General features: G+C 54.6%; 1 protein-coding gene across 1 annotated transcript; it reads right to left on the bottom strand.

Moving 5' to 3' along the window:
* Positions 1–9,236: 9,236 nt before the first annotated feature.
* On the bottom strand, positions 9,237–16,548 carry LOC123345062 (zinc finger protein 768-like). The gene is made up of 3 exons (XM_044981688.1): positions 16,301–16,548; positions 13,368–13,556; positions 9,237–13,020 (listed from the first exon to the last, which is right to left on the bottom strand). Exons 2-3 carry the CDS (start codon positions 13,519–13,521, stop codon positions 11,981–11,983), a joined length of 1,194 nt encoding a protein of 397 aa, XP_044837623.1. The 5' UTR covers positions 13,522–13,556; positions 16,301–16,548; the 3' UTR covers positions 9,237–11,980.
* Between the last annotated feature and the right edge of the window lie 7,156 nt (positions 16,549–23,704).

Below are 23,704 nucleotides of genomic sequence, written 5' to 3' on the forward strand. Positions count from 1 at the left end.
TCCTGGCTAATAGCCATTGATGGACCTATCCTTATCTAGTCCCTGCCTGCCCCGCTCAGTGACCCAGACTCCCAGCCAGAGGGAAATGAGCCTAGCTAGACAGTAGGTACAATGTGTGTGTGGGTGTGCCACTAGATCACGCAGTTACAGGGGGTGCTGGCTCTGACTCACCCAGGCAGTGTCTGTACCTGACTAGATCCCAGCACCCTGCAGCCGCTTGGCCTGGCCCTGCTGGAGGCTGGCTCCTGGAGGCATCACAGAGTTGGCAGCAGAGGAAGAGAGGGCGTGGGAGAAGCAGATTAAAGAGGCTGGGTGCAGAGTTCAGGGCCGGCTCCAGACCCCAGCGCGCCAAGCGCGCGCTTGGGGCGGCATTTTGCAGGCAGGGTGGCAGGCGGCTCCGGCGGACCTTCCGCAGTCATGCCTGCGGGAGGTCCACCAGAGCCGCGGGACCAGCGGACCTCCCGCAGGCATGACTGCGGAGGGTGCGCTGGTCCCGCGGCTCGGGTGGACCTCCCGCAGGCATGACTGCGGAGGGTTCACTGGTCCCGCGGCTCGGGTGGACCTCCCGCAGGCATGCCTGCGGATGCTCCACCGGAGCCATGGGACCAGCGCGCCCTCCGCAGGCACGTCTGCAAGAGGTGCCCCAGAGCCGCGGGACCAGCGACTGGCAGCGCACCCCCCGCGGTGTGCCGCCCTGCTTGGGGAGGCCAAATTCCTAGAGCCGCCCCTGGCGGAGTTGCTGGGACAAGAAGAAAGTGGGGGTGGGGCTTGAGGTGGGAAAGCAGCAATTGAGTTGCCAGCCTAGAGCCTCTCCCTTGGCCATCACTGGGTGGCAGGACTCTGCCTTCGGCTTACAGCAGGCTCCTCTGGGGACTGACAGCAGGCACCCTGCTGGCCCTGGACTCGGGCTGTCAGCCTGGCTTGGTTAATACAGAGAGCCAGATAATGCGAATAACCAGGGTTCTGCTGTATATGGTTTTCGCACACAATGTAAAAACTAAAGACTCTCTGTAACCACACATTCTGTGGTTTCCTGTGGCAAAGGGAGTTCTAGGATCCTACCGATCAGCACTCAGCGGAGCCTGGGAGGTTAACAGGTGGCTGCTCCTCCAGAGGGCCGCCTGCCCACGCTGCTGGTGCTAATCACCCACCCCAGCAAGGGCAGAGCCAACACTCCCGGGTCACTCTCGGCCAGGTCCCAGAAGAGTGGGGCAGGCAGACAAGCACACAGGGCTGTGTCCTTGGCTCGCCATCTGCAACCCCCCCGCCACAAGGATCACACCAGCTCCTGTCTGGCCTGTCCCAGAGGGGGCTGCTGCGGGCAGGGATAAGGCAGGGCACCCAGCCCTGGGCAGTGGGCAACAGGAATGTCACCGACCTGTCCTGTGGCAGCCTTCCGGGGTAGTGGCAGCCTCTGGACAATGGCCAGGCAGTGTTACGGGTGCCAGCAGGTCTGACAAACGCTCCCCGAGATGGAGCTGAGGTGCAAGGTGCCAGGTCGCTCAGCGGGGACCCTGAACATGCCCGGGAGAAGCCACAGGCGATAGGGGATGGGCTGCCATGTGCTGCACACCACTCCCCAGCACGAGCCAGGGAGGGAGCAGGCTGGGCCCAGCCAGCAGCTCCTCTCTTGGCCTCAGCCTGTCTCCCAGGCAGTGAAAGCCCCTTACAGCTGCTCCCAGCTCCCACTCCCCTTCAGCCAGGCTGACGTTCCCGCGGCCTGCTAGGACCAGGCTGTATTGACCATAGATAGGATGTTTATGGTTATATATACTGCAGAGATCCAAATTATCTCATTAAATAATGGGGAGGAGCTGCCCAGAGCTCAGTATCTTCCTCGACCATGGCTGGCACGGGGTGAGGTTTGCAGACTCCTGCTCTGCAGCGCCAGGAGTGCCAGGTCCCTATCCACAGCCAGGACCCAGGTGAGAGGAAGGTGGGGAAGGCTGTAGGCAGGGCGGGGTCACCAGGTTCCCTCCAACCTCTTGCTCCCTGTGCCTGTGCCTGTGCCTCTCGCCGGGTTCTGGCTGGAAGCCCATTGGCAGCAGCTCATTGCTCACAGCGCTGCTTTGTCCAGCTCAGTCTGCTAATTGTATGCAGGCTTTGTCTGGCCTGCGGCCTCCCTCCTCCTCGGAGCTGCACTGAGTCCCAAAACTCCACCCCATGCCATTAGCATAGAGTGGGCGAGACCCAGTTCTAGGGGGAGCAGCCAAAGAGCTGGATCAGAGGCGGCTTTGTGCAGACACGGAGTGTGGGTGAGGGGTGAAATGGCTGTCAGTACCGGAGCAGCTCCCAGCCCACCCTGCCCCACCCCTCCAAGATCCAGCTCAGGGCCCAGCCCTGGGCTAGGAGGAGAAACAGAAAGGCAGAGATGCCAACTATGTTCCAGCCTCGGAGATCAGAACCCTCACGCCAAGAACTGCCCAGCATGTATCATAGGGGCTCATGCCCCCAGCACCACATGCTTCACGTCTCCCTCAAACGCACATATCCCTCCACTGCTGCATCCCTCACACCCCTCAGCCTCTGCCTATCCCCCGTGCCTTCTCCCACCCACACCCCGCCCTCTCTGCCTATCCCCGCTCTAACCCACGCCCCTCCCTCTCTGCCTATCCCCCGTGCCTTCTCCCACCCACACCCCTCCCTCACTGCCTATCCCCGCTCCAACCCACGCCCCCTCCCTCTCTGCCTGTCCCCACTCCAACCCACGCCCCCTCCCTCTCTGCCTATCCCCCGTGCCTTCTCCCACCCACACCCCTCCCTCGCTGCCTATCCCCCGTGCCTTCTCCCACTCACACCCTGCCCTTTCTGCCTATCCCCCGTGCCTTCTCCCACCCACACCCCGCCCTCTCTGCCTATCCCCGCTCTAACCCACACCCCTCCCTCTCTGCCTATCCCCCGTGCCTTCTCCCACCCACACCCCTCCCTCGCTGCCTATCCCCCGTGCCTTCTCCCACCCACACCCCTCCCTCGCTGCCTATCCCCGCTCCAACCCACGCCCCCTCCCTCTCTGCCTGTCCCCGCTCCAACCCACGCCCCCTCCCTCTCTGCCTATCCCCCATGCCTTCTCCCACCCACACCCCTCCCTCTCTGCCTATCCCCCGTGCCTTCTCCCACCCACACCCCTCCCTCGCTGCCTATCCCCCGTGCCTTCTCCCACTCACACCCCGCCCTTTCTGCCTATCCCCCGTGCCTTCTCCTACCCACTCCACTCCCTCTCTGCTATCCCCGCTCCAACCCACGCCCCCTCCCTCTCTGCCTGTCCACCATGCCTTCTCCATTGTCGAAGAAAAACTCAGTTCTCGCTTTTTGTTTGGGTGCAGCAAAATCAAATTCTTTAATTTCTCCAGTAATTACCATGGAGGGAGAGAGTGCCATAGGACACAGGGTCACCCCAGTCCTGGACAGGTCTCTCAACTGGTAAACAATCACAGCAAGCCTTTATACCTTTTACAGACAATTTCTAACAATAATACAGACAGTAAAAAGCAACAACTACATTTTGTTTATACATAGCAAAAAGGCTTATCTTATTTGTCTCAATCCTAGGAAAAGCAAGCCTGCATTTTGGTTAGTGATTGCAAGGTCGTAATAACTTTGTACACAGTTCCTGTCCTGTCGCCTCGCACTATCTTTGCTCCTACAAGTCTTACGTCATTAAGGTTACAGTATGGCCTGACTCTTGCTAACTAACATTCATTAAGATCTCTTCAAATCCTTGTTAATTATTTACTGGCTTCCACACTCCCCCCTTTTGTACTTCTAGTACAACAAACAATTTCAAATCTCAATTCGCATGAAACCATGGACTTCAGATTCTACAGCAAACATGTCAGCCGTCATGGGACGTAATGACAATGCATGATTAGCATGAACATGAAAGGTATTGCTATTCTTACGTTATTTACAACAACAACAACAATAATATAATCCTAAATTAACTAACAACACTACAAACAATAACAATCCCATATATTATTTACTGGCTTCCACACCATCCCATGCCCTCAGCCTGGGCCTGTCCACCATGCCTTCTCCCACCCACACCCCTCCCTCTCTGCCTATCCCCCGTGCCGTCTCCCACCCATACCCCTCCCTCTCTGCCTATCCTCCGTGCCGTCTCCCACCCACACCCCTCCCTCTCTGCCTATCCCCACTCCAACCCACGCCCCTCCCTCTCTGCCTATCCCCCATGCCTTCTCCCACCTACGCCCCTCCCTCTCTGCCTATCCCCCATGTCTTCTCCCACCCACACACCTCCCTCTCTGCCTGTACACCATGCCTTCTCCAACCCACACCTCTGAGGGGGGCAGAGAGCCTATCCCCCGTGCCGTCTCCCACCCACACCCCTCCCTCTCTGCCTGTCCTCCGTGCCTTCTCCCACCCACACCCCTCCCTCGCTGCCTATCCCCACTCCAACCCACGCCCCCTCCCTCTCTGCCTGTCCCCGCTCCAACCCACACCCCCTCCCTCTCTGCCTGTCCTCCGTGCCTTCTCCCACCCACACCCCTCCCTCGCTGCCTATCCCCACTCCAACCCACGCCCCCTCCCTCTCTGCCTGTCCCCGCTCCAACCCACGCCCCCTCCCTCTCTGCCTGTCCTCCGTGCCTTCTCCCACCCACACCCCTCCCTCGCTGCCTATCCCCACTCCAACCCACGCCCTTCCCTCTCTGCCTATCCCCCGTGCCTTCTCCAACCCACACCCCTCCCTCGCTGCGAAGGAAGCAGGTGCCTGGGGCAGCCAATAGAACGGGGCAGCACTCCATTGGGGTCTTCGGCGGCAATTTGGAGGCAACTGAAGCGCCCCACTTTAGTTTTCGGCAACAATTCAGCGGCGGGTCCTTCACTCTGTCTCTTCCTCTTTGGCAGCACTTCAGTGGCAGCTAAATCAGGTTTTTTCTTTTTTTTTTTTTCGTTGCCTGGGGTGGCAAAAAAGCTGGAGCTGGCCCTGCTCATGCCTTCTCCCACCCACACCCCTCCCTCGCTGCCTATCCCCGCTCCAACCCACGCCCCCTCCCTCTCTGCCTGTCCCCGCTCCAACCCACGCCCCCTCCCTCTCTGCCTATCCCCCGTGCCTTCTCCCACCCACACCCCTCCCTCTCTGCCTATCCCCCGTGCCTTCTCCCACCCACACCCCTCCCTCGCTGCCTATCCCCCGTGCCTTCTCCCATTCACACCCCGCCCTTTCTGCCTATCCCCCATGCCTTCTCCTACCCACTCCACTCCCTCTCTGCTATCCCCGCTCCAACCCACGCCCCCTCCCTCTCTGCCTGTCCACCATGCCTTCTCCATCCCATGCCCTCAGCCTGTGCCTGTCCACCATGCCTTCTCCCACCCACACCCCTCCCTCTCTGCCTATCCTCCGTGCCGTCTCCCACCCATACCCCTCCCTCTCTGCCTATCCCCACTCCAACCCACGCCCCTCCCTCTCTGCCTATCCCCCATGCCTTCTCCCACCTACGCCCCTCCCTCTCTGCCTATCCCCCATGTCTTCTCCCACCCACACCCCTCCCTCTCTGCCTGTACACCATGCCTTCTCCAACCCACACCTCTGAGGGGGGCAGAGAGCCTATCCCCCGTGCCGTCTCCCACCCACACCCCTCCCTCTCTGCCTGTCCTCCGTGCCTTCTCCCACCCACACCCCTCCCTCGCTGCCTATCCCCACTCCAACCCACACCCCCTCCCTCTCTGCCTGTCCCCGCTCCAACCCACGCCCCCCCCTCTCTGCCTGTCCTCTGTGCCTTCTCCCACCCACACCCCTCCCTCGCTGCCTATCCCCACTCCAACCCACGCCCCCTCCCTCTCTGCCTGTCCCCGCTCCAACCCACGCCCCCTCCCTCTCTGCCTGTCCTCCGTGCCTTCTCCCACCCACACCCCTCCCTCGCTGCCTATCCCCACTCCAACCCACGTCCCCTCCCTCTCTGCCTGTCCCCGCTCCAACCCACGCCCCCTCCCTCTCTGCCTGTCCTCCGTGCCTTCTCCCACCCACACCCCTCCCTCTCTGCCTGTCCTCCATGCCTTCTCCCACCCACACCCCTCCCTCGCTGCCTATCCCCACTCCAACCCACGCCCTTCCCTCTCTGCCTATCCCCCGTGCCTTCTCCAACCCACACCCCTCCCTCGCTGCGAAGGAAGCAGGTGCCTGGGGCAGCCAATAGAACGGGGCAGCACTCCATTGGGGTCTTCGGCGGCAATTTGGAGGCAACTGAAGCGCCCCACTTTAGTTTTCGGCAACAATTCAGCGGCGGGTCCTTCACTCTGTCTCTTCCTCTTTGGCAGCACTTCAGTGGCAGCTAAATCAGGTTTTTTCTTTTTTTTTTTTTCGTTGCCTGGGGTGGCAAAAAAGCTGGAGCTGGCCCTGCTCATGCCTTCTCCCACCCACACCCCTCCCTCTCTGCTTGTCCCCCATGCCTTCTCCCACCCACACCTCTCCCTCTCTGCCTATCCCCTGTGCCTTCTCCCACCCATGCCCCATCTTCCTGCACCCTGCCTCACTGCCCCCCTCTGCCGCTATCCCTACCAGGCCCCATTCCCCCAGCCTCGCCTCCTTTGGTCCCATGCATACTTGGGCTGTAGCCAGAGCTCTTACGGCCAGAGGCCTCCAGTTCAATCCCACATGACTCCCCCACCACCCGGTTGCTGCTACACAGGTTGTACAGCACATGGGATCTGCAGCATGTTCTCTTTGCTGGCCAGGTCATGCTGCACTGCTGAGAGCAGTAAAGTTGCCAGGTGTCCGGTTTTCAATCAGAATGCCTGGTCGAAAAGGGACCCTGGTGGCTCCAGTCAGCACCACTGACTGGGTGGTTTAAAGTCTGATTGTGGTGCAGGCAGGCTCCCTGCCCAACTCAGCATGGCTCCCGGAAGCAGTGGCATGTCCCTCTGGCTCCTAGGCAGAGCAGCCAGGGAGGCTCCGTGAGCTGCCCCTACCCTGTGTGCCAGCTCTGCAGCTCCCATTGGCCAGGAACCATGGCCAATGGGAGCTGCGGGGGTGGTGCCTGTGTGCAGGGGCAGAGCCCCCTGACCCCTCCACCTAGAAGCGGCTTCTGGGAGTCGCCTGAGGTCAGCGCTATCCCAGGGCTGCCCAGAGGGGGGTGCAAGTGGGGCAATTTGCCCCAAGCCCCAGGCCCCACAGGGGCTCCCAAGAAAATGCTCTGGCCCCAGCTCTGCCGCTGCCTTCCCCTGGACAAAGCTAAAGCAGCCTGGCTCCAGCAGGGCCTGAGCTCTGCCCTGCTCGCAGCCACGTGGTAAGGGGGTGGGGCTGCAAGCTCCGGGGCCCCATTGGAGTCACACCGCTGCAGCGCTGTCCAGGGCTGCTCCTGGATGCGGCATGCTGAGGCTCCGGGAGAGGGGTGAGGTGGGGGTAAGCAGCATGGCAAGGGGCTGGGGCCGGGGAGGGGGTTGGATAAGGGGCAGGGAGTCCCGGGGACAGTCAGGGAACAGGGAGAGGGCAGAGGTTCTGGAGGGGCAGTCAGGGGATGGGGAACGGAGGTTGGATCGTGGGCATTCTGGGGGTCTGTCAGGACTCAGCGGGGGGGATAGGGGTTGGGGCAGTCAGAGGACAGGGAACGGGGCGGGCTGGTGGGGGGGTGAAGTCCCGAGGTGGTGGTTGGGGAGGAGGTCTTCGGGGGGCAGTGAGGGGACAAGAAGCAGGATGGGTCGGGGATTCTGAGGGGGGCAGTTGGGGGGCAGGAAGTGGGTGGGGGTTGGACAGGGGGCAGGGCCAGGCTGTTTGGGGAGGCACAGCCTTCCCTACCCTAAAGCTCATTCAGCAGTTTGAGGCTTGCAGACAGCTATTTAACACAAAGAGCCAAGCTGTTATCTTTCCCATGGGGGAGAGATCACATGAGAAGAGCAATATCCTACACCACTTACCTCCTTCCCAACCCTACTAAGGAAGACTCCCTTCCCCTGCATTCCCCGAGGCTCCAGAGGGGTTAATTCAGTGGTTCTCAAACTTTTGTACTGGTGATCCCTTTCACATAGCAAATCTCTGAGTGTGACCCCCCCCCTTATAAATTAAAAACACTTTTTTATATATTTAACACTATTATAAATGCTGGAGGCAAAGCGGGGTTTGAGGTGGAGGCTGACAGCTTGTGACCTCCAGTAATAACCTCGTGACCCCGAGGGGTCCTGACCCACAGTTTGAGAACCCCTGGGTTAATTTAATTTTCACCCCTGGGTTAATTTAATTTTAGCACCCTGTGTCCATTCACATGCACATGCTATTTTGAGCATTTCAGTTTTCACAACATAGGCTCATCCCAGATTCAGGAACAAGCTCAAATGCTCAGTTTGTGGAGTATGTACATAAGCTATAATAAAAACAAACCCACAGTAACCGTCTCCAGTTTGTGAGGGACCCCGTGGAGCCAGTCTCTAGGAAACAGATACATTCATGGAGGTTAAGTCCATTAATGGCTATTAGCCAGGATGGGTAAGGAATGGTGTCCCTAGCCTGTTTGTCAGAGGGTGGAGATGGATGGCAGGAGAGAGATCACTTGATCATTACCTGTTAGGTTCACTCCCTCTAGGGCACTTGGCATTGGCCACTGTCAGTAGACAGGATACTGGGCTGGATGGACCTTTGGTCTGACCCAGTATGGCCGTTCTTACGTTCTAAGCTAAATGAACCCAAAGTTATAGAGACAGATGTGAGTCAAGGAAGCCAGCAGAGTATCAGAAACCTGGAAAAATCTCTGACTGGATGGGCTCAGGTGTTTGGTCACAAGCTGAGGTGGTTCAAAAGTTTTGGATTTTTTTTAAGCAGAAGTTTATTGTTTCTTTAAACAAACACAGCAAGCAGCAAATATTTGGCCACACACTTCTGAAACCCCAAACCAGGTTCAGGTTTTGGCAGACTAATTTCAGCTTTTCAATTAAAAAAACCACAACAAATTTTGAAGTAAAGCAGACATTGTCCATGATCTTTTTCTGCTTTTTAAAAACCCCTAGTTTTTGATCCAAAAAAAATTGATGGAAAATATTTGTCCAACCCTTTTAATGAGCTTTAGTGCCTTTTAGCACTAGCTGATGCTGAGAACCAGTGATACCTTGTACAGAAGTTTTCTCAAAACTGGGTTTGTGCCGAGTTGCGAAAGGTTTTTAAATGTTTATTTTTCCCAGGGCTTCCGGGGGGGGGAAGTGGGGCAATTTACCCTGGGCCCCACAGGGGCCCCCACGAGAATACAGTATTCTATAGTATTGCAACTTTTTTTTATGGAAGGGGCCCCTGAAATTGCTTTGCCTCAGGCCCCCTGAATCCTCTGGGCGGCCCTGCACAGAGCCCACACCCCCACTCCAAACCCTGGCCCCAGCCCTGAGACCCTTCCTGCACCCAAACTGGCTCCCACACCCATAGCCTCCACACTCTGAACTCCTGAGCCCCAGCCTGGAGCCCCCTCCTGCACCCCAACCCCCCCCATAGCCTGCACCCCCAGCCAAAACCCACACCCCCTTCCACACCTCAACCCCTGGCCCTGCCCAGTGAAAATGAGAAAGTGAGGATGGGAGTGAGCGAGCCACGGAGGGAGGAGGGAGGGGGCGTGGCCTCAGGAAGGGGCAGGGCAGGGCAGGGCACTGGCCTCAGGGCAGAGGTGAGGCAAGGGTGTTTGGTTTTCTGAAAATAGAAAGTTGGCAACCCTAGCGAGCAGCCAGGCCAGAGGAGCCAGGGGGAGGGTGTGGGGTGACTAATGGGGTGTCCTGGGAGTGCTGTAATCTAATGGCTAGGCCATAACCCTGGCCAGAGGACATAGAGAGCGTCCCCTCCCCCTCACAGTGCTCCCACGGCAGTGGGGAGATGCCACAGACCCCTAGGGGCTGTGCTGTGCCCCAGCTTGTAAGGAGTCCCTTGGGAGGACCCCTTCCTGTTGCCAGACCCCCAAGGGATCCCACTCTTCTACAAGGGTAGGCCACATGACTCCTAGCCTGAGCCTTGGATTCTGGCACTCCTGGATAAGTCTACATGGCAAGCAGAGCTTTTGGCAGCACGTCTCAGAGCCTGGCTCCACATCCGTGGGCTGGAGGATTTGCGCTACGGCTGCTAAAAGCAGCTGTGTAGACATGAGCGCTCAGGGTCTCAAGCCCTCTGCCCTCCCTAGGCCTGAGCACCCACATCTATACAGCTAGTCTCAGCTCTAAGGCCTGCCAGAGCCCCACGCTACAGGCCAGTGCTCCCCAAATGTTTTATGTCACACCCTCTGTTATGTTACCCCCAATGTAATCTGCCTGTGCCCCACCCCCTATTGCCTTATGGGATCTGCAGTATGTTCTCTTTGCCGGCCAGGCCATGCTGCACTGCTGAGAGCAGTAGAGTTGCCAGGCATCTGGGAGCCAGGGCCAGGAATGGGGGCACGGTTGGGGCTGGGAGCCAGGCCAGAGCCAGACAGCAGTTTGGGGTCAGGAGCCAAGGACTGAGGCTGGAGCTTCAGCTGGGGCCAGGAGCCGGGGGCTGTGGGTGGGGTGGGGGTGGGGTCAGGAGCCAATGCTGCAGCCAGGCCAGGTGCCAGAGGCTGGGGCAGGGGCTGGGGCCAGGGTTGGAGTGGAGCTGAGGGCAGAGCAGGACTGGGTGATGCTCCCTTCCCGCCCCCCATGGGGGCTGGCCCGACCCCCGCTGTGCCCCCAAACGCAAAGTTTGGGGATCTCTGCTGTAGACCCAGGCTCTGGGACTTGCTGCCATGGGTTTCTGCTTGCTGTGTAGATGTATCCCACTTTCTCCCTGTGAGTGCTGTCCAGCAAGCTTAACTGTGAGCGATTCCTGATCAAAGACTCTGACTCCCTCAAGGATCAATGGCCCTCAGCAGGTATCTGCAGTGACTCCATGAACCCGTTTCAAATCAGAGGCGGGTCCGTGTCACCTGGCATGCTGCATGGAATGGTCTTCGGCAGCGCAGCAAAGCAACGGTTCAGACATAGTCCAGACAAGCCGGCAACAACGCACCAGCATCGGGCTGCCTTGCTTTTAGTTGTCTCTGGTCACAGGCTCACAGCGCTCTTACAAAGCATGCAGTCTTAGGCAGCTAAGCCTGACCGTCATTAAACAGAAGGCAAGAAGAGAGTACTGGAAAGGAAGGTGGGTAAGGAAACAGACAGAATGGGGTGGGGTCGACAAAGTCTCCGGCTATGTCTACAATTACAAGGCTACAGTGGCACAGCTACAGCTGCACATGCTGTTGTGCTTCGGTGTAGTCCGTGTAGACACTTGCTATAGAGCCAGCAGGGGCTCTCCAGTCAGCACAAGTAATCCACCTCCCAAAGGCAGTAGCTATGTCAATGGCAAAATCCATCCATCCCCCAAACTGTGCCTGTGCTGAGGCTAGGGCGGCAGAGCTACAGAGTGAGGTTTTCACACCCTCGAGAGACACAGCTATGCCAATGTGAGCTTTCGGCGCAGGCCAGATCAGGTGGTGTCTGGGACTTAGCTAGAGGCAGTGTCCCTGGGTCCCTCTCTCTGGCTCGTCTGGTCAGGGCAGGATGGTGAAGGCCCAGGGTCCCAGGTGAGGGTGGCACCAGAATGGTGACATTTGTTCCTTCCCTTTCCCCATCCAGCATTTTGGATCCATCCATGCCCATTTTCCCCCTAGTCTCTATCTGAGGCCCACCAAAGGCGAGTGACAGGCCAAATAGCCCTGCCCCTCATTAGTTTGTCTACCAATATGCCTAATTTCTGACACACCAATTTTGGTTCATGGATTTTCGGTCCCACAAGTCTCTTGTTTACACAGCGTGACCCGAACACAGTCCCTGAGTTACATCACAAGGCCTTTTTATTTGGCTGCTTCACTCTGTCTCCTCCTTGCACCTTTTCCCAGCAACGTTCATTGGGCTTTGATAGTGCGACATGCTAGGAAGTTATACGCATGTTTTACAGTTGCACTCACAATTAGGGTAAATTTGTTCTATGGTGTACAGCACCCATCAAACAGGGGCCCGGTCCTAGTTGCCGGGGTAATATTGACTGCATCACACGACCAGCCCATCATGGGGCATCCTGGATGTGCAGCCGGTGGTGCCGGATGCGGGAGGAGCTGTCGCTGAAGCCCTTCCCGCAATCAGGGCAGGCGTAGGGGCGCTCACCCGTGTGGGACCGCTGGTGGGTGGCCAGGTCTGTGCCTTGGCTGAAGCTTTTCCCGCAGTCCCAGCAGGTGTAGGGCCGCTCCCCAGTGTGGACGCGCCGGTGCCGAACCAGCTGTGAGCTGACGCTGAAACCCTTGCCGCAGTCAGGGCAGGTGTAGGGCTTCTCACCAGTGTGGGTGCGCTGGTGCTTGATGAGGTAGGAGCCATCGCTGAAGCAGCGCCCACAATCCTGGCAGGTGTAGGGGCGCTCCCCAGTATGTGTGTGCCGGTGCTGCCGCAGGTGTGAGCTGCGGCCAAAGATCTTCCCACAGTCGGTGCATGCGTAGGGGCGCTCACCCGTGTGCACCCGCTGGTGCTGCACCAGGTCCGAGCTCTGGCTGAATGTCCGCCAGCAGTCCAGGCAGGCGAAGGGGCGCTCGCCCGGCAAGCCAAGCCCGTGGCAGGGCCCTTCCTGTGCATGGCAGCGCCGGTGCCGCATCAAGTGGGAGCTGCGGCTGAAACTGCACTGGCAGTCGGGGCACTGGTAGGGCCGCTCACCTGTGTGAGTGCGCTGGTGCCGGAGCAGGGCAGAGCTGACAGCAAAGCTCTTCCCGCAGGTGGCACAGGTATAGGGACGCTCCCCCGTGTGCACCCGTTGGTGCTGCGCCAGATATGAGCTCCGGCTGAACTGCTTCCCACATTCAGTGCAGGTGCTCTGGTTCTCACCTATGGGCAGCGTCCTACCACCCATGCTGTGCTTGAGAGCTCCCACATGGTGTGTGGATTCACCCCGTCTCTCCTCCAGCTGGTTTCCCTGCTGACTCTCATGGGCTTCTCCCTGCCCAGGATTCTGGAAAATGTTCTTTTCAGCATCTCCCGACAGTGCCCCCTGTGGTTCCATTTGCTCAGGACCTTCCTGCTGAGGGTTCTCCTCCTTGCTCTCACTCACTGTCTCATCACCTGCTAGAACAGAGAGAGAATCCAGACACGAGTCAAGCCCTGTGTCAGGGAGGAGGGAAGCTCAGATGGGGAATGAGAAAGGGCTGAACAAAACCAAACAACAACTGGGGGGAGACCAAAACATCAGGAGCTGAATCCCACAATCCCCTCCCCAGAGCAGAGGCAGGAGGGGACCAATTCTTCCTCCACAGCCCACCCAAGCAATCAGAGGAAGGAGGCTGGTGGGAAATGAGCTACTGCCAAGCGCCAGGGTGGGTGGGAAGCTGTGAGTGACATTTGCCATGAGGATATGGCACCTGGTGGTGACAATCCTTGTCTGGCTGAGATGAAGAAGAACAAGGGGTGCTCACAGGGCCTTGGTGGGAACCCCAGATGTTTTCCTTCACTTGCTGACAGTTTCTGAACCAGCTTAGCTGATTCCTCATCTGTGCGGGGGCTCCTTGGGATCTCCTGTTCCTCAGAGCCCTGGAGACTGGGGACCCGGGGATCCTCCCCTCCGTCCATCAGTGAGATCACTTTGCATTGGGGAACCAGAAATCCTGCTCCAGGGGAAGAAAACAAATGAGACCATAAGTGACTACATAGTTCTCTAATCATTATTAGATAAAGTAAACTCCTGAATTTAAACCCAGTCTCTTTCTGTGCTGGCGGCAGGTGCCACCCTAGCAGAGATGGTAAGACCAGATAGTTCCTTCACCCCACCTCTGTAAGTGCAGGGAACAGAAGACACAGTGTTACAGAAAACTGGGGACCCTGAAGGCAGTCACTACTGGAAGAGATTGAGACAAGGGCTCGATGTTCAGAAAGGGAGGGAATAATCTAATGATTATTCACCCCTATAGCAGCTTGAGCCAAAGATCTGAAAGCACTTTCAAAACACCCTTGGAGGCATGACGTGGTATAAACATGGTAGATCAGGGGCTGCTGTTCATGCTGTCTGACAACACCAGAGCAAGGGGATATATATAATATATGGAGATATACCTATCTCATAGAGCTGGAAGGGACCCTGAAAGTCATCAAGTCTAGCCCCCTGCCTTCACCAACAGGACCAATTTTGCTCCAAATCCCTAAGTGGCCTCCTCAAGGATTGAACTCACAATCCTGGGTTTAGTGGGCCAATGCTTAAACCACTGAGCTATCCCTCCCCCCTGTAAATGCAATGGAAAGGTGGTAAATTCAGAATGAATCAAAGGAAACCACACAGGACAGGTTTAGAATGGGGGTGTTGCTGGGTGTGTCTACACTGAATAAAATCCCCGCAGCTGGCCCATGTCAGCTGACTGGGGTTCAGGCTGTATAATTGCACAGTGTATATGTTCAGGTTGGGGCTGGAGCCTGGGTTTTAAGACCCTGTGAGGTGGGAGGGTCCCAGATCCTGGGGTTCCAGCCCAAACATTAATGTCTACACTGCATTTTGAGAGACCCACAGCCCATGAGTCCAAGCCAGCTGAGCCAGGCCAGCTGTGGGTGTTTTACTACAGTGTAGACATAGTCGCTGAGGCTGGGATTCCAAAGCACAGGCTCCTGAGAGGAGCTCCAAACTGCTGGCCTGCAGGAGGCAGGCACGGGGAAAGGGTCAGCACATGCATGTGCCCGCTCCCACTGAGGGGAAGTGCTGGACCATTGACAGCCGAGCCCAGCAGGTGTGGAAGGCTACCATGCCCAGTGGGGAGTGATTTACACCCACTCACTCTGAGCACAAATGAGTGCCCAAGGGAACAGGGAATTGGGACAAAGAAGGATGAAGGAGAATAAACAGGAGGAAGGACAATGGTAGCTTTGGGGGAGTTTACCCTCACAATGCGGAATCATCCATCTTTATGCCTCACTGTTCTAGCTCTCATTCTCCTGCCCTGGGGTTTGTCCCCGGCCCTCAGGCACCTTGTCCTTGGGGCAAAGGCACTGCCTTTTATTTGCTTGTGAAGGTCCCATCTCACCATCAGCAGCAATATCGCAAAATAATGAGGATCTTCCTTTTGCAGAGGGCAGAAGAGACACAAACACACCCCCGGAAGTAAAGTGATGTCCCCCAGGCTGCACAACCAGTTAGTGTAAAAACCGGAGACAGAGGCTGGGTAAGAGTCTCTGGCCTGTGAGCTCAGAGCAGATGATCTAATGGCCCCATCTGCCTTTAAACTCTATGACACATGGGAGTCCTGACTCCCAACCCCTCTGCTCTGACCTCTAGACCTCATTCTTCTCCCAGAAACAGAATCATACTCCCCTACCAGAACCAGCAACAGAAACCAGGAGTCCTCTCTCCCACTCCTGCTCTGACCACAGCTTCACTCCTCTCTCAAGCCTCAGAACAGAACCCCAGAGGTTTGTACCCATGTGGGTGGTTTGGGTTTTTTGACACAAGTTCACTATTTTAGCATGGGTGCACAAATGCCATCTGCCCATGAAAAATAATTGTGCACGCAAAATTGGGGGGCACACACTAAAAGGGCACAGTTTACACCATTAATGGCCACTCAGACACTTGCAGGGCTTACACAGGATTAAAACCATCACATATCAAAACTACCAAGAAGCACAGTAACTCCATGTTCAACAAACAACACAAGCTCCCCCATCCCCAAACAAACCTCAGCCCCTTTCCAAAACCTCTCTTCTCAGACAAAGGCCTGTGCTGCTGGACAGGCCCAGGCTACCCTGCCCAGCACAAACTGCCCTTCTTCAATTCTGACTTCTGTGTCTGACTCTTCTGCCTTCATTACATAAAATTAACAGGAAAACAAACAAGCAGATTGTCCAATAAAACTGCAGGCACTGAAATTAGCTCCAGTTTATTAATTAAATAACACGTTGCATTTTTATGGTGCATTCCAAGCAAGGACCTTAATACATTGAGTAATTAATGTGAACAATTAGTAATTATTATTATCTGACAGACTGAGCTTTGCTGTACACATATTAAAGAGCTAATGTATGGCTCATGAATAAACTCCCCAGTCATGCATCTCAATAGCAGAGCTCGTTTTAAACACTCGGATTATTCCCCAAACCCACCTTATTCTAGATTAACTAGTGCCTGGGTGGGGGGGCGGCTTTCAGGCCGTCGAACGACAAAGAGAAACACACACAAACAGAGGCGTTGGTGTTATAAAGTTCCGGAGCTGGCTCGGCTCCTGCAGGCGCTCAGGGGGGCAGGGAGGGCAGCAGCTCTGGGACTCGCAGACCCCCGCCCCCCGGGAGCAGAGCTGGGGCGAGGAGGGGCCCTTGGTGCACAGTCACTTTCCTGCCCGGCCCCAGCCCTTCCCCGGGTCTCACCCCTCACCTGCAGGCTCCGGCTCAGGGACTGGTGTCGGCAGAGCCCGGGGCTGCCCCAGGGGCCGGTTCCAGCCCCCGGAGAAAGTCCCCCCGGCTGGGCACAGAGGGGCGCTAGGGAAGGGCTCTCCCCGCACACACCCCGCTGGGGAGCAGCAGCGGCTCGGCCCGGGCTCCCGGCTCACGATGCAGGCGGTCCAGCAGCAGGCTCTGAGCCAGGAAGCTGAGCAGAGAACGAGAAAGAGACAAAGAATCACTGGAGCCCTCTAGCGCTCAGCACATGGCAGGGCAGGCCAGCCCTGCGAGGAGCAGCGTGAGCCCCCACCAAGGGACGCTGCATATGCGGAGGCAACAACAGGGAGCAAGACTGGGGGCAGGTCTACACTATGGGGGAAAATCGATATAAGATACGCAACTTCAGCTACGTGAATAACCTAGCTGAAGTCGAAGTATCTTATATCGAATTACCTACCGTCCTCACGGCACGGGATCGATGTCCGCGGCTCCCCATGTCGACTCCGCTACCGCCGTTCGGGTTGGTGGAGTTATGGAGTCGACATGAGCGCGTTCGGGGATCGATATATCGCGTCTAGATGAGACGATATGGCGGATAGTGAAGACGTAAAGTGGGACACTACATTGCTTGGGACAGGGAGCCTTTCCCCTCTAGGGGCTGGTCTACACTAAGGGGAAAAATCGATATAAGATACGCAACTTCAGCTACGTGAATAACGTAGCTGAAGTCGAAGTATCTTATATCGATAACTTACCCGTCCTCACGGCGCGGGATCGATCTCCGGGGCTCTCCATATCGACGCCGCCACCGCCGTTCGCGGCGGTGGAGTTCCGGAATCGATATAAGCGCGTTCGGGGATCGATATATCGCGTCTAGATGAGACGCGATATATCGATCCCTGAAAAATCGATCGCTACCCGCCGATACGGCGGGTAGTGTAGACGTAGCCTAGGGGGCACCAGCTCCAATCTAGCCCCAGGGTGGGGGGGTTGGCTGGCTCAGGGGATGGGGTTCCAGTTTAGTAATAACCATAGTAGGGTGACCAAACAGCAAGAGTGAAAAATTGGCATAGGGTGTGGGGGGGGGGGAGGAATAGGCACCTATATAAGACAAAGCCCCAAATATCAGGACTGTCCCCTATAAAATAGAGACATCTGGTCACCCTAAACCAGGGGTCCTAGTTTCCCATGATAAAAAAATAACAACAACAAAATGCATCTGACGAAGTGGGTATTCACCCACAAAAGCGCATACTGCAAAACATCTGTTAGTCTGTAAGGTGCCACAGGATTCTTTGCTGCTTTTACAGATCCAGACTAACATGGCTACCCCTCTGATACTTAACAAAATGATCGATTTAAAAATCCATTTTTCTGCTAATAAAATGAAACACTGAACTTCAGTTTCCCTAGCCACAATATATATAGGTATCTGTTGAGGACAATGTTTTATTGATATATTTACAGTTTTTAAGCAAAGTTCGAAGCCTACCAGTGCCATCAATCATTATAATAAAATACAATTAATAGCATTTCAATTTGTAATCTGCAGCCTTGCTGCATACTGTACAGAACAGCACATTGTCATCAATGTGAAATTTGTCCTTGCCAAATTCAGTGACACAGGCTTTAGGGGGGATTGTTAAAGTTTTCGGCATCTTTTCATAACTGTAATTGCTCAGATCTGGAGGCTGAAGTGAAATTTGAGATGCATTAAACACAAACCCCCATACGCCATTGAGTAACCTCTATATGCCAAAAGCAGTTTATTGGATATGATATGTACACCCTGCAGCTGGGCGTGAGTCTTCCAGCCCACGTGGATGCAGTCATACTAGCTGGGATTGAGCTTGTGTACTAAAAATCACAGTGTGGCCATGATGGCACTGGCGCAGGTTTCGGCCTTAGCCATCCAAGCTCAGACTGACGGGGTCAGGTGGGCTTGAGAGGCCAGGCTGCCACATCATCCACACTGTGATTTTTAGTGTGCTAGCACCAGGCCTGCTGGCCTGAGTTGCTCTAGCTGGGCTGAGATATAATCCAAGGCACCTATCTCTCCCCACTCAGTGCACAGGCGCTGAGGAGCTTATCATAGGCTTTGTGTATCACAGTGATTTTTCTCCACTCAGGCACCTGTAATTCACAACACCAACTTCTTTTGTGCATTAATGCCAAAGAGACATACTGTGTCTGCTGGGAGGATTTCAAAGATCTGGTGGTTATTGACTGTGGGCACTTCAGCCAGTGCTGTGGGGAGTCAGAGCCAAACTGCTCCTGGCCCCCAGTGCAGAGCGACCACCCAGCAGAGAGACCTACAGCCCAACAGGCAGTGAATGAGGCCAATGGGGAGAGAATGTGTGAGACACCAGGAGGCTCTGAAACTGTTCTGTGAGAAGGATCAGCCCCCCACCTACCTGGTGTGCAGGGAGTCCATGCTCACCACACACACTGTGCTCCCCATGGAGCAGGCCGCCCAGAATTACCAGGTAAGGAATCGCTATCAGCGTGTGGGACTACACTGTCAGGGGTGCATTGCATTCACACAGCCCCCTGGGTGCGTCCGACACCGCCAGGAGCAGAGTCACATCTTGCCTGAGTGTGAGGCTTGGCTGGAGCTCAGGGGGATGGTTCTGGGGCAGACTTTGCTCAGATTCGCAGCTCTGGCCCAGGTGATCCCCACATGCAGGGCACTGTGCCTCTCACCAGGAATTGAAATTAGTGGGGGTGTTCGAATTTATGGGGGAGGGGGTTTCAGGACTGATGAGATATATAAAAGAGATATGAATAAAGTAAATGTTTTGTTAGGATAATGCACATTTAACATAAGGATAATGCAAGTTACACCAAAACACATAACAGGTCTAGATTTCTAAAAAATATATATTTTTTTTAAAAAATGTATTTAATTTAAATTGACTTTTGAAAAGTAAGCCATCATGGGATAAGAGAGAAGTCCTCTCATAGATCAGTAACTGGTTAAAAGATGGGAAACAAAGAGTAGGAATAAATTATCAGTTTTCAGAATGCAGAGAATGGGGGGAGGGATAGCTCAGTGGTTTGAGCATTGGCCTGCTAAACCCAGGGTTGTGAGCTCAATCCTTGAGGAAGCTACTTCGAGATCTGGGGCAAAAATTGTCCTGCTAGTGAAGGCAGGGGACTGGACTCAATGACCTTTCAAGGTCCCTTCCAGTTCTAGGGGATTGGTATGTCTCCAATTATTACCTATTAGAGATAAATAGTGGTATCCCTGAGGGGTCAGTACTGGGACCATTACTGTTCAACATACTCATAAATGATCTGGAAAAATGGGGTGGCAAAATTTGCAGATGATACAAAACTATTCAAGATAGTTAAGTCCCAGGCAGACTGCAAAGAGTTACAAAGGGATCTCACAAAACTGGGTGACTGGGCAACAAAAATGGCAGATGAAATTCAATGTTGATAAATGCAAAGTAATGCACATTGCAAAACAATCTCAACTATACATACAAAACGAAGGAGTCTGAATTAACTGTTAACTCAAGGAAGAGATCTTGGCATCATTGTGGATAGTTCTCTGAAAACATCCACTCAATGTGCAGTAGCAAATGATCCCCAACATTCTGTTTGCTTTTTTAAAAAGAACAGGAGTACTTGTGGCACCTTAGAACTAACAAATTTATTTGAGCATAAGCTTTCGTGGGCTCCAGTCCACTTCATGGGATGTAGCCCATGAAAGCTTATGCTCAAATAAATTTGTTAGTCTCTAAGGGTGTATCTACACTACGGGATTATTCTGATTTTACAGAAACCGATTTTTGAAAACTGTAGCAGGGTGGACCCCTGCTCCTGCCCTGAAGGGTTAAAAACAGCCCTGGGAGGGGGCTGTGGCTGGAGAAAACAGCTTTTAGGCTGGGCTGATTAGGGGAAGTGGCTGCAGCTGGGGCCACACTCCAAACTGAGCAACAGGGCCTTATAAGAAGGCCAGGGAAGCCCAGAGAAAAGAGTCTCTCTCTGCCTGTAGTGGGAGAAGGGCCTGGCTGCAGGGAGTTGGACATAAGATACCTGAGTGAAGCAGGGCTGGGGAAAGGCAGAGGAGCTGGGGAGTTCTAGCCTGGAAAGCCCCAGGCTGCGGCCTAGCATTGGGCTAATAGGTACTGCGGGTTGCAGAGGGCAGCCCAGTGGTAGGCCAAGGCAGCAGGTCCAAACCCTCCTTGCCAGTGATGAGTAGGCTGATACTGCAGTCTGCCCCAGGGCATGGGGCTAGACAATGACTGGCAGTAGCCTTATACTGAGGCGAGGTGAGAATAGTGGGTGGGGGTTCCCTGGGGAGGGGAGACCCTGAGAGAAAGGGGTTACTGCCAGGGACAGCACCCCATGTAAAAGGGCACCGGGTCCAGGGAGAGACACGGGGGCCAGAGGACAGGCAGATCACCGGATTCCCTGGATTGCCCAGGCAGATGCCATAGCACAGCAACCATGGAGCCCGTTCAGCCTTTTTTCACTGTCACCGTATGTCTACTGGATGCTGCTGACAGACACGGTACTGCAGCGCTACACAGCACCATCCCCTTGCCTTTTGCAAGTTAGCAAAGATGATTACCAGCCCTACTGTACCGTCTGCTGCTTTGCAAGTTGACAATGACGGTTACCAGTCATACTGTACCATCTGCTGCTGTCATGGGTGCTCCTGGCTGGCCTCGGTGAGGTCGGTCGGGGGTGCCTGGACAAAAATGGGAATGACTCCCAACTTCTTTGTTTTATCTAATGGAGAGTCAGTCCTGCCTAGAATATCAGGCAAGCCTACTAAAGAACCAGAGAGGCAAACGGCCACTCTGGGTCAGAGCCCTAACATCCTGCAGAAATGTGAGCTGCATGCAATTCTAGGGGGTGCCCCTGCAACAACCCCACCCGTTGCTTCCCTCCTCCCCCACCCCTCCTGGGCTACCGTGGCAGTTATCCCCCCATTTGTGTGATGAAGTAATAAAGAATGCATGAATAAGAAACAACACTGACTTTATTGCAAGCAGACATCAAAGGGGGGAGGGGAGGGCGGTTGGCTTACAGTGAAGTAGAGTGAACCACCATTCTGCACTTGCTCAGCCTATAGCTTAAAATGGGAATCTGTGACAAGCACTAGGATAGAAGCACAGGCAGGACTGAATCTCCATTTGTGTGTGGGCCTTTGGTTGACACTGGTAAAATACAAAATGTCCCAGGATATGTATGCTGAGGGACAGTTCTAAACGGCAGCTTAATTTTTTTATTTGCAGCAAAATGTAGAGGTCTAAGTATTTGATTGTGAGCCCTGGTAGCAAGGAGTAGGCTGGGGTAGGCACGACCGCTTGGTGCTGCTGACTGGGAGAGCAGCCTGAGGGAGAAGCCTCCAGCTGCCATGATATTCCAGGCAGGAGTGAATCTCCATTAGACAAAACTTAAAGAAGAGAATGACCTGGAGTCATTCCCTTTTTTGCCCAGGCGCCCCTGGCCGACCTCACTGAGGCCAGCCAGGAGTACCCACGGGATGACGATGATGGATATCTGTCATACTGTACCATCTGCCGTCCGCAAGGCAAGGCAAGGGGATGCTGCTGTGTAGCGCTGCAGCACCATGTCTGCCAGCAGCATCCAGTAGACATACGGTGACATTGAAAAAAGGCAAGAAATTATTTTTTTCCCTTTACTTTCACAGGGGGGGCTGATGACATATATCCTGAACCACACGCAACAATATTTTTGACCCTTCAGGATTTGGGAGATCAGCCCAGAATTCAAATGGTTTTCAGAGAGTGCGGGAACTGTGGGATAGCTACAGTCGTCAGTCGCCCCTCCCTCCATGATTCTTTGGCTTTCTGGTATGCTTGTCTCAGCTCCTTAAGTTTCACGCAGCACTGTGTTGAGTCCCTGTTGTGGCCTCTGTCCATCATGGCCTTGGAGACTTTTTTCAAATGTTTTGGCATTTTGTCTATTGGAAGGGAGTTCTGATAGAACAGATTCATCTCCTCATACAGAGATCAGATTCAGTATCTCCCATACGGTCCATGCTGGAGCTCTTTTTTGATTCTGGGACTGCATGGTCACCTGTGCTGATCAGCGTTCCACGCTGGGCAAACAGGAAATGAAATTCAAAAGTTCGCAGGGCTTTTCCTGTCTACCTGGCTAGTGCATCCGAGTTCAGATTGCTGTCCAGAGCGGTCACAATGGTACACTGCGGGATAGCTCCCAGAGGCCAATACCATCAAATTGTGGCCTCACTAACCCTAATTTCACTCGTTGGGGAGGAGTACAGATATCGATATTAAGAGCCCTTTATATCTAAGTAAAAGGCTTCCTTGTGTGGACAGATGCAGGGTTAATTCGGTTTAACGCTGCTAAATTCGAGAAACTCATAGTGTAGACCAGGCCTAAGGTGCTACAAGTACTCCTGTTCTTTTTGCGGATACAGACTAACACGGGTGCTACTCTGAAACCTTTGCTTTTTTAAGAAAGGGATAGATAATAAGACAGAAGATATCATATTGCCTCTATATAAATCCATGGTACGTGTACACCTTGAATACTGTGTGCAGATCTGGTCACCCCATCCCAAAAAAGATATATTGGAAATGGAAAAGGTACAGAGATGGGCAACTAAAATGATGAAACAGGAGTATGAAACAGGGGTATGAAACAGGAGGAGAAATTAAAATAACTGGGAATTTTCAGCTTAGAAAAGAGACGACTAAGGGGGGATATGATAGAAGTCTATAAAATCTTGACTGGTGTGAAGAAAGTGAATAAGGAAATATTATTTAATCCTTCACATAGCACAAGAACTAGCAGTCACCCAATGAAATTAATAGGCAGCAGGTTTTAAAAAAACAAAAGGAAATACTTCTTCACACAACATAAAGTCAACCCGTGGAACTCTTTGCCAGGGGATGCTGTGAAGACCTAAACTATAACAGGATTAAAAAAAGAACTAGATAAATTCCTGAAGAATAGGTTCATCAGTGGCTATTAGCCAGGATGGGGAGGGATGCAACACCATGCTCTGAGTGTCCCTAGCCTGTTTGCCAGAAGCTGGGAATGGGCAACAGGGGATGGATCACTTGATGATTACCTGTTCTGTTCATTCCCTCTGAAGCACCTGGCCTTGACCACAGTTGGAAGACAGGATACTGGGCTATATGGACAGGGTCGGTGCAAGGACCTTGTGCGCCCCCCCCCCCAGCCCTGCGGCAGCTCCCCACCCCCACCCCTGCCCTGAGGCACCCACCCATGGCAGCTCCCACCGCTGCCCTGAGGCGCCCCACCGCGGCAGCTCCCCCTCCCCGAGCCGTGTGGCACCTCCCCATCCCAGTTCACCTCTGCTCCGCCTCCTCCCCGAGTACGCAGCCCCTGCTCTAATTCTCCTCCCAGGCTTGTGGCGCCAAACAGC

The sequence above is a fragment of the Mauremys mutica genome, chromosome 12 (genome assembly GCF_020497125.1).
Source record: "Mauremys mutica isolate MM-2020 ecotype Southern chromosome 12, ASM2049712v1, whole genome shotgun sequence".
Lineage (NCBI taxonomy): Eukaryota > Metazoa > Chordata > Testudines > Geoemydidae > Mauremys > Mauremys mutica.